The sequence below is a fragment of the Gallinula chloropus genome (genome assembly GCF_964237585.1).
Source record: "Gallinula chloropus genome assembly, chromosome: 1".
Taxonomy (NCBI): Eukaryota; Metazoa; Chordata; class Aves; order Gruiformes; family Rallidae; genus Gallinula; species Gallinula chloropus.
The window spans coordinates 30,894,080-30,911,916 of NC_140085.1; the positions used below are offsets into that span (position 1 = coordinate 30,894,080).

Genomic DNA, 17,837 nt, shown 5'->3' on the forward strand with positions numbered 1-17,837 from the left:
CTTTAATATGCTGGGGTTTTTTTACAGTGTTGAGTTATAAAGAAGGTATTTTAAAAGACAAATCACAAAATGAATGCAGAAAATAGAATATAAATTTAAAACAGGATTAAATTATAGGATGTGAATCACAGCACACAGTTGTTCCTATGAAATAAATATTGGTTTCATTCATTTTCATTTCTGAAAAGTCATTAAGAGGATTTAATTTATTCATGAATGTTTCCAATCTATTTTTGAAGCAGATACCGTTTCATTAATGTCATATGTATTGTATCCAACGATCTGCACTTAATTGTACAACATCCTAGGAGGGTTTTGTTTGTGTGTGTCTTCAATTTACTTACGCTGCACATAGGAATAAGTGGTTTGATTTTCTTAAAAGTGGAAAGTGGGGGAGGGGGGGGAGGAGGGGGGAAAGGGAGAGACGAAAGGAGCCAGACCTAAATTTTAACTTGTTTTAAAGTCTGCAAAAAGACAATGATGTGTGCATTATGCACCATTAGCTTTGGTCGTGCACTGCAGATTTTTCTCTAACAAGTAGTGTTTTCTTCTGAGGGCTTAGCACTTAGCAAATGAACCCTATAACCTGTATATTTAATAAAAGGACAAAAAAATTAGCCCTTGTGGGAACATCATGTTTCAGATATAGGTTAATAATACTTGTAAATGTAGAAGCCTTTGAAGATCTCAATTCAACTGTGGGAAAACTTAAGTTGGGTAATTACTCTCAAGATGCTGCTGATGTGCTGTCAAGCAGAATTAACCCTATGACTAGGCCTATCTACACAATCTGCTATAAGACAGCATTGTCTATATCGAGCTCTCAAACCAATTAACGGGCATGTTCCAATCAGATTTATATTGCCTGCTAACAATCAGTGGTACACATGGTCATGGCTGTCACAGCAGGACATGAGGTCTGACCAGCAGGAGACCTGTTAAAGGATGTTACGTTGGCAGCAAAATGCATTTCTCTGGTAATTCTAAGAAGGAAGTACAATGTTGGATCCTTTTACATTGCATCAGGGAGGGGATGCATTTTGGGAAGTTGCAGACCTTCTTTTTTCAAAAATAAATAACCGAAGCTCAAGAACTAATTGCAGATTTATTTTCTCTGTTTGTTTGATAAGCTTGTACACGCAGGTAGGTGTAGATGTACTGTACAAATACTCTGTATATTTTATATAATTGGCATTGTAATCCCTTACCAACGGTCTGTGCTACAGCAACCAAACAGCAAATCAATCATGACATAAGAAAGGAACGTGTTCACACATTAGCTACAGTTGAAGCCATCAGAAAGGAAACAACTCCTTTCTCCCTTCCCATTCCTTCCCCACCTTCCCTCAGTGCTCGCCATCTTCTGTGTCTTAAGTAGAGCTCTCAGATACTGACAAGATGGAAGGAAAAAAACCCATAACTTATCTTCCTGTTTGGTACTTTAAGAAGTATCACCAAAAGCAGCGAACAAAGAAAGTATGTCACTGATGTCTTCAAAAATACCAGCACCAATAGCTGCCTGGGGCACCAACCCACACTCCTGTCTGGCAGTGTGCTTCACTTGGTATTTGCACCCAGCAAAATAAGGCCCCTACCCTGCAAAAGGCGCCTGCTGGTAGCTGGGGGGAATTCCACTGCATTCCAGGTAAAGCCACTTCCTTGTGTTTTATTTACAATAGTCTCCTCAAGCTGCAGTATAGCTGTCTAGATGGTTCTCTCTTGCTTATTGCTGTGTCAGCAACACCCCACTACTTACACTGTCAGAGACAACACACAAATCTTACTCTCAGCATCTGTTTATCCGCAGAATCAACTTCTCGCTGCCTAAGTTCTGGATACTTGGTCAAAGATTCTTGATCAAAGATTCTTGGTCAAAGAACCCAGTTCTCAGCTTGCTTGGCTCAGTATGGATGTATGCACTGCAACCTCCGGCATTACAAACTGGCCCAGGGGCCAGGATGGCAGAGAGGAGGGTCACAAGGGTGACTGGGCACACAGCTCCAAACAGTCATAAATTGCTGGACAAGAAACTGATACAGAGCGACAAATTAATGGAACTATAGAGCTCTGCCTGGCAACAGCAGAACAGCTATGAAAGAAAACACAACATGGGAGACAGTGCTGGGAGCCATGGAGAGGAGGAGGGTCACCTGCGTTATGGTCACCATGTCACCTTGGGAAAACAGTGCAAAATTTAGAACACAGTGTTACAGAAATTGTTAGAGAGACAGAAAAAAGGAAGATAATGAAGCGTCTTGGCATTGCAAATAAACAACTAGCAGATGAGAGAGAAGCACCCTGTAAGAATACAAAGTTATCCTGACTACCTGAAGGAATGACAGAGCTTCCAGCAGTTTCAATGGAACCATTGTTTTTCCCTTTTATCTTCCAGTATTTACCTCTTTTTCTTGATGGCACACTAGACAAAGGTATCAGAAACTAGTTGCATGTAGGTGTTAATAATATGCAACTAAAAATGACTACAGAGAAACTTCTCTGTACACTGTGATATCCAACCAAAGCATCCAGCCTGACAAGATGGACCTTACAGAGCCAGGCACTGACTTTACAAACTGTCTTTTATCATTTATTACACCAAGAGGGGTCAAAACCCCACCCAAAGAAAGAACAGCTCTGTGCACATTTTCTCTACTTTTGCCCCTTAGGTGTACTGTGAACGCCAGGGAATAATCCATAAATCTCTTTGGAGTCCGTATGAATAAAGAGAAGAAGAGGCTTTTATAAAGAGGTTTCCATTTCCAACAGTGACATGACACAAATGCGGACAACACGTGGCAATACAGATGCCAAGTAGCTCAACTACCAACACACAATAGGCAAGGAAACAGCGAGCTACTGGGAAAGTTTAGCTCAGGACAAGGTGTCACAACACTTTTAAAGATCCCAGAAATAATTGTATCAGGCACAAACAATGAAGTATATGATGGTTGCTCTATGTGTACTGCAAAGAGGCAGAGGATTTCGACATGTTCCTTTTAAAAGACACCATAAGCCTGATGCTCATACTGACAAGTACTGAGAGAGAAACAGAGTAATGATAACCACTGTGTGTTCCTGTAGCGTGACTTTTCAACTAGTGCCTTCCCAAGCGTGACTGACCCGCAGTTGTTCAGTGCCACATAACTACGGCATTGCCGGACACACTGAAGCTAACACAGATCTGCTGTTTGCCAGAGAAGTGGGCTTCTGGCAAGGGGAGGGCAAAGCAGATTTAACTGCAGAACCTCTACTGTTGGTGTTACAACTGCCTTTTTCTTTCACCCTTCTTGATGGAGTCTTTACCAGGTCATATATTCAGGTTTTCTTGAAGCCCAGCATTGTGAACAACCTTGGAAAGGCCCACAGCACTCTAAGAAAGCACCTGATGCAACCTCTGCAGTTCTGATCTGATCCTTTCGTTTTAACACTGAAGGAGTCGCTGACTTGGCTTTCTTACACCTTTCATTACCATTTGTATCAGGTTGTTCTTTTGCAAGAGGTTGCTTCAAGGATCCTAAACACAGCATTGGTAGGGGCAGGCATTCAAAATACTACTCCCCTCTGAAAAGGACTGTGACTGAATAAATAACTGCTCTGGTTGTAAAGATGATAGCTGCAGCTTTGGTACATCTTTATTTTTCAAATAACTTCATTCCATGTTGGCATGGGCAGTTTGCTGAAGAGACAAGGGTCTTGCAGGCTCCTGATGCCATCCAAGCCAATCAATATCCTGGTCCCGGTGACTGAGCAGAATGATTCCCCTCTCTTTCCTGTTTCCCACAAAAGTATGGGTAATACTGAGTGGGAGTATCAGTGTTCTTAGTTACAGCATTTCTACCCAACTAAAGAAGGCCAGGACAGAAGTGCTCAGATGTGAACGTGCTCCTGGACACAGTGTTGAGCCGTTATCACACCCATGTGAATGAACCAGCACTCTTCTACAGGTGAGGTACAGGGGGGCTCAGGCCAGGGATCATTCCTCACAAGCAGGATCACAGAATCAGCCCTTCTCTTCTGGAAATGCAAGCCTTTAAATGGGAATATTCACCGATCCTCTTCATGAGCCCAAGCTCCTAATAACAAGGCAAACTTCCAGAAAGAAAAATGCAGAAGTATTCCAATGTAAAAATTAGTACCTGATGTAACTATCTAGGAATTTACAAGACCCTCACCATCAGGGAATCTGAGAGGCCCCCAAGCATTAAGAACAAGTAGTTCCTTGGGCAGCAGAAGGAGCAAAGCTGGGCATGCTGCTGTCTTACAGCCAGGTGACAGATCCTGGGGTGTCTAATAAGGTGAGACTCCTTATAGGTACTTCCCAGAGCTGGACTTTCATAATGCCTCTCTCTTTTCCACCCACATGTGGGTTCTCTGTTATAATACAATAATGTATATATTATTTACAATAATATTATCTGGTATAATCTAATAATATAGTTGAACTCTTGTTCGGGTCTCTCCTCAGAGAGTGCTTGAATGTGATCCCTCTCCAGATTTCATGAAAGTTTTAAGAACTTAATATCTCTGAGGTTTAATAGCTAGTCCCCTGTCAAATGTGGCTGAAATTGGCAAGTAGATTAAATGAAACAGTTTTATTATTAGGAATGGATTTACATACAGGCAGCACGATGCTGTAAGCCTTACTTCCTTAGGAAGCTTGATTAAAGATGTATTTTTAATCTTGCTTTCCTAGACTACAGGAAAAAAATAATATTGATTCACTGTTGATGGATGCTGTGTGAGATTTTTCTATTTGGGATACTGATGAAAAGCCAAATTCAAAAAGAGCATTTTCATGTCATGTTAGTCAACAAGTTGTCTCTGCATGAGTCTGCCCAGAGGTTTTTTTTCTAATGTGAGACTTATACATAAATAAATATTTAAATATGCAGCTTCTGAAGATCCACAATCCACCCTACCTGATTTTTACTTCAGGTACATAAATCCACATAGCAAAGCACAAAGCAGGTTAAGACTAACTGAAAATTAGCTCTTCCAAGTAGGGTGCCAGGCCAACACAAAGCAGTGTGAATTTCAAACATATCAGACTTGAAAGTTTACAAAGAATACACTAAACTTTCAACGAAATGCTTCCTAAAACCAGTGGAAGTTGTCTATACATATGTCTAGGATTATGGAACTTTATTTCCTCTTACTTCTAAGCACATTTAACATGGGTTTGCAGTTCAGCAGTGCTCAGCAATAAGTAAATCAGAAGAACTTCACAGGCTTCTCTTGAAAGATTTAAAATGTTACATTTCAAGTCCCCTCCTCCTCTTTTTTATTATTATTATTATTATTAATCCTAATGCATATCTCCTAGGAAATCTAGATTGACCTTTTGTCTTTTGGAAAGGATACTTTTTGAAATGTCCTCTGCTTAGCAAACTCTGAGATCCCCCATATTCCTGGTCTTGTTTTCACTGCTGGAGATGGTCTTTCTCGAAGAACACAAGCAAAAGGAAACATCAGGTTGGCTGTTGTAGCTGTCAGTCTCATCTGACATGTTCCTTGTGCAGCCAATGATCTTGAGCAACTCAGACAGTGCCTTACTACATTTGTGGGCAGCAACAGGCCCAGTAAAGTAGAGCTGATCTACTGAAAAAACAAGGCCAGATGGCTTGTGGATCAAGGGAAAAAAAATGAGATGAAGTGTTTTTTGTTTTCCAAACTTGCTCTCCCCTCTCCTAATCCTGAACATAAAACTCTTTCCAGACTTCATTGCTTGTATGAGGGTAGTGAAATAACATTCAGCATCAGCCAAGAACCCTGCCAGTTAGAGGATATTAAAAACTACCCATGAGCCGATTAGAAGTGCAGAATCGTTTCTACAACTGCAGCTTTATTCACCACATTTGCCAAGCACCCAGTGAAAGAAGCTGTCCTGGGTTCTTTCCCTGAGAGTCATCCAGCAACTGCACCCAGGGCCATTATTGTACTGTTTTTGCTCCAAGGGGCCCCTGAGGACCAGGAGAACAAAGTCCTGTTCTAAACCACCACAAAAACTAGTAATTAGCCAACAGTGATGGCCCTATGCTACATCTGTGAGAACCTGTACACAGCTTGGCACATCTTCAGCTTTCAGGTAGGATTAGATGTGGATTCATCATTCAGGTATGTTCAGATAACGAAAATGCCACAGACTGTATCCACAGCACTACTGCAGGGGCTGCAGTAAATACAGCATTCATATTGATGGTCATCCTCAGAGGTGGATGAAACCTCCAGAAACAAGATGGCTCGTGAGCACTCTGCTATCTTGATTTTTGGTGAGATGATTAGAAGTATATAACAATTTACCATCCAGCAGTGACAGAGCAGACTCAAAACAATGTCTGGTTTTAAACAAAAAAGGATGAAGCAAGAAGAAACCAATGCTTGATGATAGCAACTTTACTCATTTTTAATTCCATCAGGTGTTTCTAGGGGACAGTCACAAAAAACTGCAGAAACTCTTGCAAGCTTTCAAATCCTCAAGCTTCTTGGAGCTACACAAGACCTAGAGAAACTCTGGGTTTGAATGAGAACCGTTCGGTAATACTGCCTGCTGACTGAGGCCTACACTGGTGTGAGCCAACACACTCCAAACAAGTGTTATCAAACAGAAGCTGCTGATTGTGACAAAGTTTTGTGAGGAAACTGAGTCTGTCAAGGCTAGAGACGCTACGGCCATTACTTTGTATGGACTCTCCTACATAGACATACATCACTGATTTGTCATTTGACCTGCTCAAAGGATATAAAGATTATTAAGAAAAATTAAAGACCATTAATTAAACACTCAGCATTGGGGCATGGAAATTCCTCGTATAGATCCAGCCTGGTGATTGAAATCCTCCCTTGTGTTGTGAAGACAAGAGTGGTACAGTGCTACTGCAGTACTGCCCAGCCACGTTTTGCCTTTCTTGTGATTTGCCTTTGGTTGTCTGAAAGATGTTGAGAAGACCTGACACAGTTCAATGAAAATCAAATGAAAACATGACATGAATAAGGGTGTTGCTATTCCTCCTAGCGCATGTTCAGAAGAGCCAACACCATTACCAAGAATTCCTTCCAGGAAGCAATAAAGGCAGCAGTGGGTGATTTATGAAGACTTGGCAATTCATTCTTTGGCCCTAAAAATTGGAAACTGACACAACAATAATATTTCTTTTTTTAAAAGGAAATGATTCTCCCAGGCTTCCCAGTTCCCATCTATACCACACCTTTCTCACACAGTCCTGCATATGGTAAAGGACATGACCGTGGTTTATTAAATATGGAATAGTTCCTCTACTGTGGCAGCACTGCAAGTCCTGGATTTCACTCAGGTCTGTTCTAACTTCTTCTTGCTGTGGCTGTGAACAGAATGGCATTTCTGCATGGTGTAGAAGAAAATGTCTTGAAAAATTAAAGTAGGTGCAATCTTTCAAATACACTTGGCCCTTAGAAAACACTGAGGATTCGAGTGGTGTAGGTGGCTCTCTGTGAACCGTCAAGGAAAAACAGAACCTTGCTGCTGAAGCTGTCCAGCCATGGTAAATGTGGCACACAACAAAATTAACATGAGCAGGTAGAGTTGATAAGCACAAGGTATTCTTCATTGGTAGATTATTTTTCTATCAGATCGATTTGCTGCATCAAGACATGCTCCAGCCACACCAAGCAAGGTCCAGTGAAAGGGAAGCCATGTTTTTCTCACCCTGGAGAAAGGCAGGGAGGGCAAGGCTGCTTCCTTTAGCACAAGCCTGCAGCTAGATTGGAGTAGAAGTAACACAAAACAACATAAGGGCTGGATTGCAGACAAAGGAGGTCCTTGAGATTAGTTTTTTGTCTCTCATTTATTGCTTTCTTTGGGTAGATGTACTGGGATGGAGGAGACCGTCTGGCGTGAAAGTTCAGAGATGGAATAATTAGATTCAATGGCATGATTACGGATTTTATGTGTGAGGCACCTTTGATTGTGGAAAAAGTTAAAGCATGTTCTCCATAAAGCCTGGGAGGTTTCTCATAACACTAGTACAAGTAGGTAGATGAAGAGATGTTAAATTCCTAATTGTTTCTTTTATCTTTTCTGTGATAGAGATGGAATTCTGTTTTAAAGACGTACCAAAAAACAGGTCTTTCATCTGGAGTGTAAAATTCATGTGTTCCCTGACCTCATGTGTCACATGGTAATGAAACAACGTAAATCAGAAATGTTAAAAGTTGAAGTTTGTTAATATTACTGCTGAAGCTCCAGTCTCTTTCCCGGTTAAACTAACAGGTCCATAGTCCAAATATATATATTTATGGATTACAGAAACACAGAGAAAAAAAAATTAATGGACACCCAATGAGAAACAAATGGAAATGCAAGTTTCAGAGGACTATCTGGAAATTATGAAAAAAACCCAAACAAAACCCAACCAAACCCACTTGCATATATTTCAAATGAGGCAATTGACTTTCTTTGTATTGTACTACCACCTTGCTCCTAAGAAAATACTTTGGTGATTTACACTTTGCAGGGAAAAAAATAGTATATACTGTATACATTTTGCACTCTCTTATCTGTGTTTCCTTCTCACTTTTTATCTGTCTGTGCTAAAGCAGTCACCAAGATACAGGAATGTATCTTCCCTGGTTGAAGATGACATTATATACTGATATTTTGGGGTACATAAGTGACTATTGCCCTCTCTGTTTGTTCCCACCCTTGACAGCGACTTGAGAACAGGTGGCTGAATTTGATGTAGACAAGAGGTGGCAAAAGCTCACAAAGCAACATGAAGGCTTTGGGGAGATCAGGTCAGTCCAGCCTTGGAACACAATCAGCAAGGTGTGTTTTTTTTTTTTTTTTCAAGTGCCCATCAGCCTGGGATTTATTAAAAATAAAAAACAACTTCCTTTTCCCCCTCTCTACTCCCATAAAATCCATGGGGAGTCTCAAAGGGAACCTGGAAACAGGGACATTTCCATATAGCTTATTTCACATAGAGAAATCCAACTCATTAACTCCAAAGAGTCAAGACTACACCAAAGCATACTGCACTCTTGAGATAATGGCAGGTAAGTCTCACATTGCATTTTTGTCCCATATTAAGTGGATTGTGAAAGCAACTGGAAACTAGTTCACATTCTTTTATGTGAACTGCTGCTTTCCAAATCTCACCCTACAAAAAAACCTACTCTTTCTCCAGCAGACGACAGAAAGGAAGCCAGTCTTGAAGGTAGAAGGTGAAATCCTGGCTCCAATCTACTCGTTTGCCAAACCTGAATTGACTTCAAGAGAGCCCGGATTTCCCCCATAAAGATTTAGCTATAGTAAGCAGGGGAATGTCTAAATGGCAGACTAGAAAACCAGGTTATGGAGACTTCAGATCCCCACTTTTTACCTCCAAGCCAAGTACCACAGTAACACATGACATGAGAATATTGTCTTGGCTGAGTTTGTAACTATCAGTTTTCCAACTCAAAAGATTCACGTTATTACTGGTTTCTGCAGGTAATCCTCCTAACAGAGAAATCAAACGTAACAGAGATGAAGTGCTTCTTTCATCTTTACAGACAGTCTCTTGAGAACAACTATCACTGCCACATCTGCTGATTCTGGAGTTACATCGATTTTATTTTCCTTTGTAATCTATTACCAACCAAATTTTCTCTATTATTAGCACCCTCCTGACAAAGCTAGCAAAAAAAAAAAATAAAGTCTTCATTTAAATGAAACACAAGCAGCCAGAAATAAGAAAAAAAACAAATAAACAACTGAATCGGTGCAGAACAATGCAGTAATTGAGAGAATTCAATCATCACTGCTTCTAGCACCAAATGTAGGGTTGTAATTCCCACTATACTTCTAAAGAGTATTTTTCATGCAAGACACAAAAGTTATTTCTTTCTTAATCCTTGCCTCAGTTCTTAAACCAGCTCTCCATGGGTGCTAATTGGGATGCCTGACTTTCAACAAGTAATGCAATTTTCCTAGGTTTTCTTTTTTTAACTGCTTGAATTCTAAAATAAAAAACCCACAACCAAACTCCTCAATTTTCTTCTCTATTATCAGATACAATACTGTAGCATAGATGCAGCGTTGCCACCTGGGATTCAGATCTTATAGCTACCTGTGAATAATGCTAATGCCCAAAACTCAGTGTCTGTCAGTGCAGTGAATAACTGTGTTACAGTTACTTAACGAGGCTGTATAAGATGAGGAGGAAAGAAAAAGAATTACTTCTTATAGTCAATTACCTGTTTTACCAGAATGTTATCTTACTATCTTATTTACTATTTTTTTAATCTTTACTATAAGACTAATTTTATTATAGCATTATTATTTACATTGCTTCTCCTCTATCCCTTATAAATTTGGATGACTTAAATGATCTTATACAATTAGTAAATAGTGGAATATACGCAAGATTACACAGGAATACAGAACATAAACTAAGAGACAGAAATCTCAACACTGTGTTTAGCATACTCACTTGAATAAAGGAGTCCCACAAACAACACATTTGTATATTCCTCGAGCTTTATGATGTGTGTACTCCCCCTCAAAGGCACTGGGAAAACAACAACATGGAATTTTTTGGGATTTAATTCTTAAATTACTAAGACTTACAAAAATGCTACAGAAACCCCACCTCCCCACAATTTAAGCTGGCAGTTGCTTTTTATTAATGGCAGCAAATGAAGCAGGCACAGGAAAAAGGGAATGCCCTCATTAGCATGCCTCAGGTGTTATGTATTGTGCAAGAGGAAGCTAATTGTCCTACAGTTCAAAGGACACAACAACAACAACAACAGCAACAACAAAAAGGGAAAACCGGGAATCTTTCCCTATTTGGCAAGTGTTTTTATAAACACAGACTGTTTGACACCGAGCTCAACCTGAGAAACCGTGTCAGTGGTGGGCTCCGCTGCCAAGGCAGAGGTGTGAAGCGCAAGGGTGCCTGCACCGTGGCGCTGGGTCAGGCCGCCATGGCTGCCAGGGTGACAGAGGCATTGTAGCTGAAAATGAAATAATTGGTCCACGATTTCAAGCTGTGTGCGCCTTATATTTTTAGTCAAAAAGCAATATTACAGCTTTAAGGGAATATTTTTCTAAGTTAACAATCTAAAAGGCTAGGAGGTCATTCATCTAATACGAATCAGCTGCGCTAGCCCAACAAAAAGCCTATGTGCTCAGCAGCTTGTTTTTATTATCCTTTCACCCTTTTTATGAGGTCCAATTTTTTTTTTATAAACAGGATTTTTAAGAATGACCTAATCTCCGATTGTTTGTGTGCATTAAATCATATTGTTGGTCCTGTACAGAAGAGTGAGGAGGGCTGGGGAAGGGAGGGGAGGCAGGCCTCCCAACAGGGGCCACCGTCCCCCTGGCCCGTACGGGGCTCTTGGAGGATGAAGGGGGCCAGGGTGGAGAGGGGGACGGTCCCTGCTGCCTTCTCCCCCCCCGCCTCAGCAAATTCAGCCACCGGTACACGCTGTCAGGAAGAGTGCTGCCAATTAACCAGGACCCCACGTGCAGTGGGGAGCCCTTTCAGGTCATGAATGAAAACAAGCAGTTACATCATTAGTACGTTTGGAGCAGAGGTAAAGCCAGGGCCTTATGCCAAGCTCAATGGTATAAATTAGACAACAAAAAATGGCTAGGCCTTGGCAAGTTACCCTCATGCTGGAATCAGCTGAGAGAGAGACTTTATTCACTAAAAACAGTCTTGGAAGAAAGTCCTTTTTTTTCCTCCCTCCTCCAGGACTCGGGGCTGGCTTCCAGCGACTAAAGCCATGTGAGGGCAGTTATTGAAAATTTTTGACATTCCAACCACAAATGAGCCAATAAATACCTTCTCCACATGTGCTTCAAAAAGAAATTGGAGTGGGGTGGAAAAGAACTAAATTATGCTACCTTCTTTCTGCAGCCAAAATGTCTATACTTACAATGGCCACCTTCAAACCTCCAGCCTCCTGGCACAGGGCCATTTCCCTCGTGGTTCTGCTTACTGCCATGTCTTCCAAAAAAAGTGCACCTAAACCGCTATTACTTCCACACATTTTGTAGTAAACTAAAAACAGACTCTAAACATGAGCCTGGTGACTTTATAAGACATGCAGTGTTCATTAAAAGTCACACAAGACCCCTGGCCTCGGCCCCCGTGCTGCAGATGCTTGTCTTTGCAGTGGTGTTAATTTGTAGGGGTTAGTAAACAAGTGCAGAAATCCTGGGGAAAAAAAAAACCCCAACACAACCAAAAAAACAGCCAAAAACAAAACCACAAGCTTGGTGGGGAAGGTGAGGAAGCACCATTAAGAGGAGGGGGAGAAAAGCAAGATGCCTGTGTTTGAAGGACTGCATTCCTTCGTCCTGTCTTACCTTTCAGTCCCCTTCTCCTGAGTGACATGGTACTGCAAGGGTGTCAGCCGCTTCCTCAGCTCCTCCTGGGAAAAGACCACCTTACAGTCCTTTTTATCCCTACATGACCCTGCAAAGGGAGAGGATATGGGAGAAGGAGCCTTTTTAGCTTAAATCCTGAATAATTGCTTTGGCAGACGGCCACAGCATAGCTTCTGCATTCACTTGTCAATGACCAGACCGGTCCCTAATGCACGAAGAATGGCTCAGCTGAACAGCAGCTGATTATTTCTTCAAATCCAAGTTTAAAAAAGAATTTTGTTTCAGAGCCAGGTGATTCCACTGGAGCAGTGACAATGTGCTACAGCCAAAGCCCTTCGCTGTGTTATACGCTAAACTGTTGTGCACACAATCATTCAGGAGAAAGTAACGTTTTTTCAGTCGTTTAAAAAAAATAAGAGCTGAAAAAAACAACTACAGCTGAAATGTTCTTTACAAGACATCTATATTGGAGACTTATGGTAATGGGCATATGATGTTCAGCCACAACACCCAACAATTTCACTACCCTTTAAAGTTGCTGAAAGCATTTCTTAATCTTTAGAATTCAAATAAGGTGTATTTAACTTCTAGTTGCATCCTTGTCCTTTTACTTTATAACATTGTTCATTGTATTTTTTCAGTGTTGAAGCACTAGAATAGGAGCCCTGAGGAGGAAGTCATTTCTTTATGTGCAAAGCTTACAAGGTTCCACAGTAAACTTGTCGTAAAAATTAGGGTTGCTATTGAAATTACCCTCCTTTGAAAATCTCATCTTACGCTTTGCTTAGTTCACATAGAAAATCCAAGGAGTACGTAAGGATTACTGTAAAAAAACATTTGTACAGTGCAGAAATTCACATCACATCAGGAAAGAAAAAATAACAATAAGGTTGCTTTTGAGAATGAAAACTCCCAGGGTAGTAACAGAAATTGCCAAATATTCAAATAACTTCCATAATCGCTTGCAAAGATTACCTGACAAAATACGGCAGGGAAAAAGCGCACTAATTATGACAGTAATTAAAATACGGTGCAATTAGAAATAAACAGTCCCGACGAAAATATTTTTTGCTAGTAAGGTATATACACTCATAAAAAGACCAATTGTGTTCCCAAAGTAGAGGGAACAGACCTACCCATCTGTATGTCATTTAGTACAGGAGAGGCAATGGCAGGTTTAAATTACATGGTATTGGATTGCAATTTCCTAACATTGGATGCTTTTCTGCTTTTTTACCTTGAGTCATTACTAAGGAGTGTTCATAAAAAGTAGCTTAAAGCACAGATGCTTGCAAATCATTTAAGAAAAGATGTTTCTTTCTTCCTCCCCCTCTTCTTTTCTCATTTTTTTAATGTGTGGGGGTGGGTGAATAGGGGAGAGAGTAAAAGAATAATGCTGTTGGTCACTACCAACTAACCCTAGGAAGTATTTTCAGGAAGAAAAAAAGTAAAATTGAAAACATCTGATTGAAGTAAATAGTGCAAACATAAAAAGCTTTACTAGTGAAAGAAAGGTATTGAAAAGCGACTTTATTTCATAGATTAGAAATTACTTTTGATCTAAACATTCTTAAAAACAGATTGTTTTCCACTCCGAGCCATCTCATTAGCTGTGCTGCAGAGCCTTCATTTTAATGGCAAGCTTTGAAAGAGCGCTGCTGTATGCCTTTGTTAGCTTCAATCTTATTTGGGAGAGGGATAAAGATTTCATTCCGGGTCTCTTTGTTTGTCTTTCAAGAACCACTAAAGCAGTATTCACACAAATTTTGCAGGAATGTGCCCTGTGCCATAGCTTACAAATTATTTGGTTTTGGTGCACTTAAAGGTCACCTTCCAAATTAGCAAAATTTTCCTACATCCTGGCTTTTCAACCTTAAATGTAAATATTGTTTCCTAACTGTAAGTGAGGTTTGTTCTTTATAACATTTGGTTGCTTATTTAAAGATGTCAAACTTTGGAGGTTTTTATTCTCCGAACGTGCTGGGCTCTAGGTCTAATAAGTCTTTCAAAGTATAGCTAACAGGGAAAGGAAGCATACGCATTATATAAATAGCTATTGTTACGCTGCGTTACGCAGCTCAGAAAGAAACTGCTTGAGAGACGGTCTTTCATCTACTATTTCAGTATTAAAAAGTAGTAGAGAGAGCAGCAAAGAATCTTAAAAACCAACATCACTTTTAAAAATCATCTTCCTTTTTTGTTTTTTTTTTTTTTTTTAATTCTATTGCTCATTAGATGTTGCAAAAAACCCCAAACTTGAAATAGCTTCCCTTTGAAAAAACCCAGAGAAAATATTGAGTGTTTTAAAGGACGGTCGCTATTCCCTCTTTATTCTCCTTGAGTATTTTTTCACCTGTTTTAGAAATGTAGCGTTCATCAACCAATGGGTTCATACTATATGTGCAAGATATAGTATCCACTTGATCCACAGCATAGCTCAGAATTAGGGAGCATGTTATAAAACTTTTCTTTTCGCTGTTGTTTTTAATAATAAACTCCATGTTTTACAATACAGACAAGTATTTATGTCTACTGGGGAATTTTGCCAAACTGCATTGGGGTAAACTGCAACCTACCCTGAGAAAGGACTCTCCAGGTTTGTAATTTAATGGGGTATAGATCAGCAAAAAGCTGTAGTTGCACTAAAGGTCATAAAGGAAATCCCTTGGTCCAGCCCTCAGCATTCAAGAACAGCCCTATTCATTTAAATGTGTTTATTATTTAACCACTAGCAACAACAAAATAGCTCAGTAAATTGTTTGCAGTATTTCCCTATCATCTAAGAGCCAAGGAGGTAAAGCATGACTCACCCTGACGGCAGAGGATGTAAGGATATGTTATCTGGAACAGGGCTAGCCTGCAAGCCTTGATAAAATGCAACGAGCCCTAAACACTACTGGATGGGATTCTAGGAATACGGTCCTTCAGTTAGGAAAAAAGTAACATGCAGGAGGGACAAAAGTGCTGGACTTGCAGTACAAGAATGGCTGCGTCCATTCTTTTCAGCTGTTCCTTTATGGCATGTGAGATGTCCACTACATTCAAGCCAATTGTCTGTGTCTTGGGACTACAAAAAGCTACATGAATATGTACCCAAGATGGGAGGAACTGCCACTAGCAATGCAGCTGTTATCAAACTTGCTATTAAAGCAGAGAATGAGGGCGCAGGCTGACCACCTTCCCCAGTCTGGTTCTCCAAAACGGGACTGGGGATGGGCTGTGGAAAGGGTTCCCATATGGGGAACAAACTTCAGCAGCTCAGGCATAAAGGCAGGCTCACAGCTCATTTGCAAATTATGCAGGTCAAAGCAGAAGAGAAAAAAGGTCATCAGTTTTTCACATATAGCATAACGTCACTGTGATCACATTAAAGGTGAGACTAAATGAAATACACCATGAGAATAACAAGAGTTATTAACTAGCTCTGTATGAGGATTCTAGATTGCTTGTTCTTTGCAGGTGATGCTCTCAGCAATGACTTTTAGAAGAGCCTGGGACCTCTCTGGTTAGATCCTGCTGCTAGGAGAGGTGACCACTGGCCTACATGGGCAGCCACAATTCCCTTTACATTCCCCTGCGGGATGGGAGACCAAACCTCATCTCTCTAATCAGTGCACTCTGGTGCCTTTGCTGGAGTTGGCACTCATTAGAAAAGCAGTGCACATGCAACTGCTCCACAAACAGGCACCAGCGTTTCCACTTGAGGCCACCTGCCTTTAGCCTTGTGCCAACAGTTATGGCAGTCCTAAAAGCTGTTCCTGGAGCAGGATGGAAAGACCAGGCTCACAAGTCTTAATGCATAAAAGTTTTAAAAAAAAAAAAAGCTGAGAAGGATGAAACAAACACCAACAGAAACCTTGGTGAAGTCTTCATGGCATTCCTGTGCTTAGGAATGGCTTTCCTGGAAAGCAGTGTAATGCTCTCTGCCATTCACTATTCACCCACAGGCTGCGGGCACTTCAGAGTTCAGCTCTGGAGTATCCTCTGTACAAATGAAGTGAACAGAGAGTATTTGATGGGTGTTGACCTGATAATGAAGACATTAAGCATCTCACCTCACATATAAATTCCATTTTCAACTGACCTTTCAAATCTGTGGTTCATAACGCAGGCATGTGCCATTTCCTTCCATGTAAGCATTCACAAGGAAACTAGCAGCGAGATGCGGCCAGACAGACAGCCACGAGTTAGCAGACCATTAGTCCTCACCACTCAGCCCTTCACCTGCCCCGGCATGCTGGAGGGTGGCAATTAGTGTCTGACATGTCCTGAAATACAGCAGCATTTTGCCTGATGTCTTTCTTTCTTTCAATAGTCTTCTGAACCGTTCTAATGATTTTCTCTAATGTTTTGTTGCTTCCTATCACTGAAATTAACTCAGCGTGGAAGACAGCACACAGTTTCCCCCTTCTACATATGCTTCTGTTCCACTAGCATTAATGGACATTACAGCCATGCGCTGAGCACATACCATTAAGACTTCCTGAATTAAATACAGCAAGATCAAATGTTCTAGCAGAGCACAGCCATATAATAAATAGGGCTTCTAGTTTTCAGTACTACTTCTTTTAATATACCCAAGAAGTTTTTTAGGGGCCTTCCAGCACATTTTATTATTCATATACCACCCCAGCCCCAATCCTACAATGTGACTTGTGTGGGCAGACCCTGGAGAATACGCATTGCTCCAACAACTACATAAGGGTCTACGAATGTAAATCATATTAAAGAATCTGGCTTTGAGTATACATCTCTCCTTCTCAAAGCCTGTCCCCTTAGGAGTGGGTCATACCTTAGTCATCTATGGTAAATTATCTTAAACTGACATTAAAAGGAATCCTGCAAGGTTAAAAAATGTTTGCATACATTTCTTTAAATAAATACCCTTACCTACGCTATCACTAATGCTCAGTATTATTAAAAGTAGAATCTCTTGGTTTTATTATTTCAAATTCCATTTACACAGTTCATGCCTCTTGTATACAGTTATGTCTTTCTCAGTGCTTAGGAAAAGGCAAACGTGCAACTCTCTGTTTTACTTCTGTTTAGTCTGTTCTCTGCGGCCTTGGGAGAATGCTGCAGACTCCTCTCACTGCAACCAAGCCAGGAACCTCTCATCTAGATTAAAAAAAACCCTACCAAAACCAACACCCAACTCTTGAAAAAGCAAATTGATGCAAACAATTCCATTGGTTTCTAAGCTGGAAAATGCTGTTTTACAAAACCTGTACTTGACATGATAGATCTTTTTATAATCCCGTCACAAGGCATTTAAATTACCTAAGCAGCCTGCTGACGAGGATAGCTGCTGCAAAAGAACTCTGAAATGGTGAGAGGTCAAGTTTAAGTAAAATCCAAACTTCATCATTAAAAAACCCCCGTAAATGTTTTACACATTGAAAAACAGATCTGTGTTTCTTCTCTGAGGGATGGCTCCTTCGCTTTCCTGCTGTAGGTAGCCAACTCCCACCTGCTGTTG

General features: G+C 40.6%; 1 protein-coding gene across 1 annotated transcript in view; it reads right to left on the bottom strand.

The window, feature by feature from the left end:
• The window catches only part of MSRB3 (methionine sulfoxide reductase B3), a gene marked incomplete at its 5' end in the record, with an annotated part of 85,454 nt that overhangs the window by 39,222 nt on the left and 28,395 nt on the right, over positions 1-17,837 (bottom strand). The window contains 2 exon segments of the mRNA XM_084268625.1: positions 10,449-10,526; positions 12,338-12,446. Of these exon segments, the coding sequence (XP_084124751.1) occupies positions 10,449-10,526; positions 12,338-12,446 (187 nt within the window).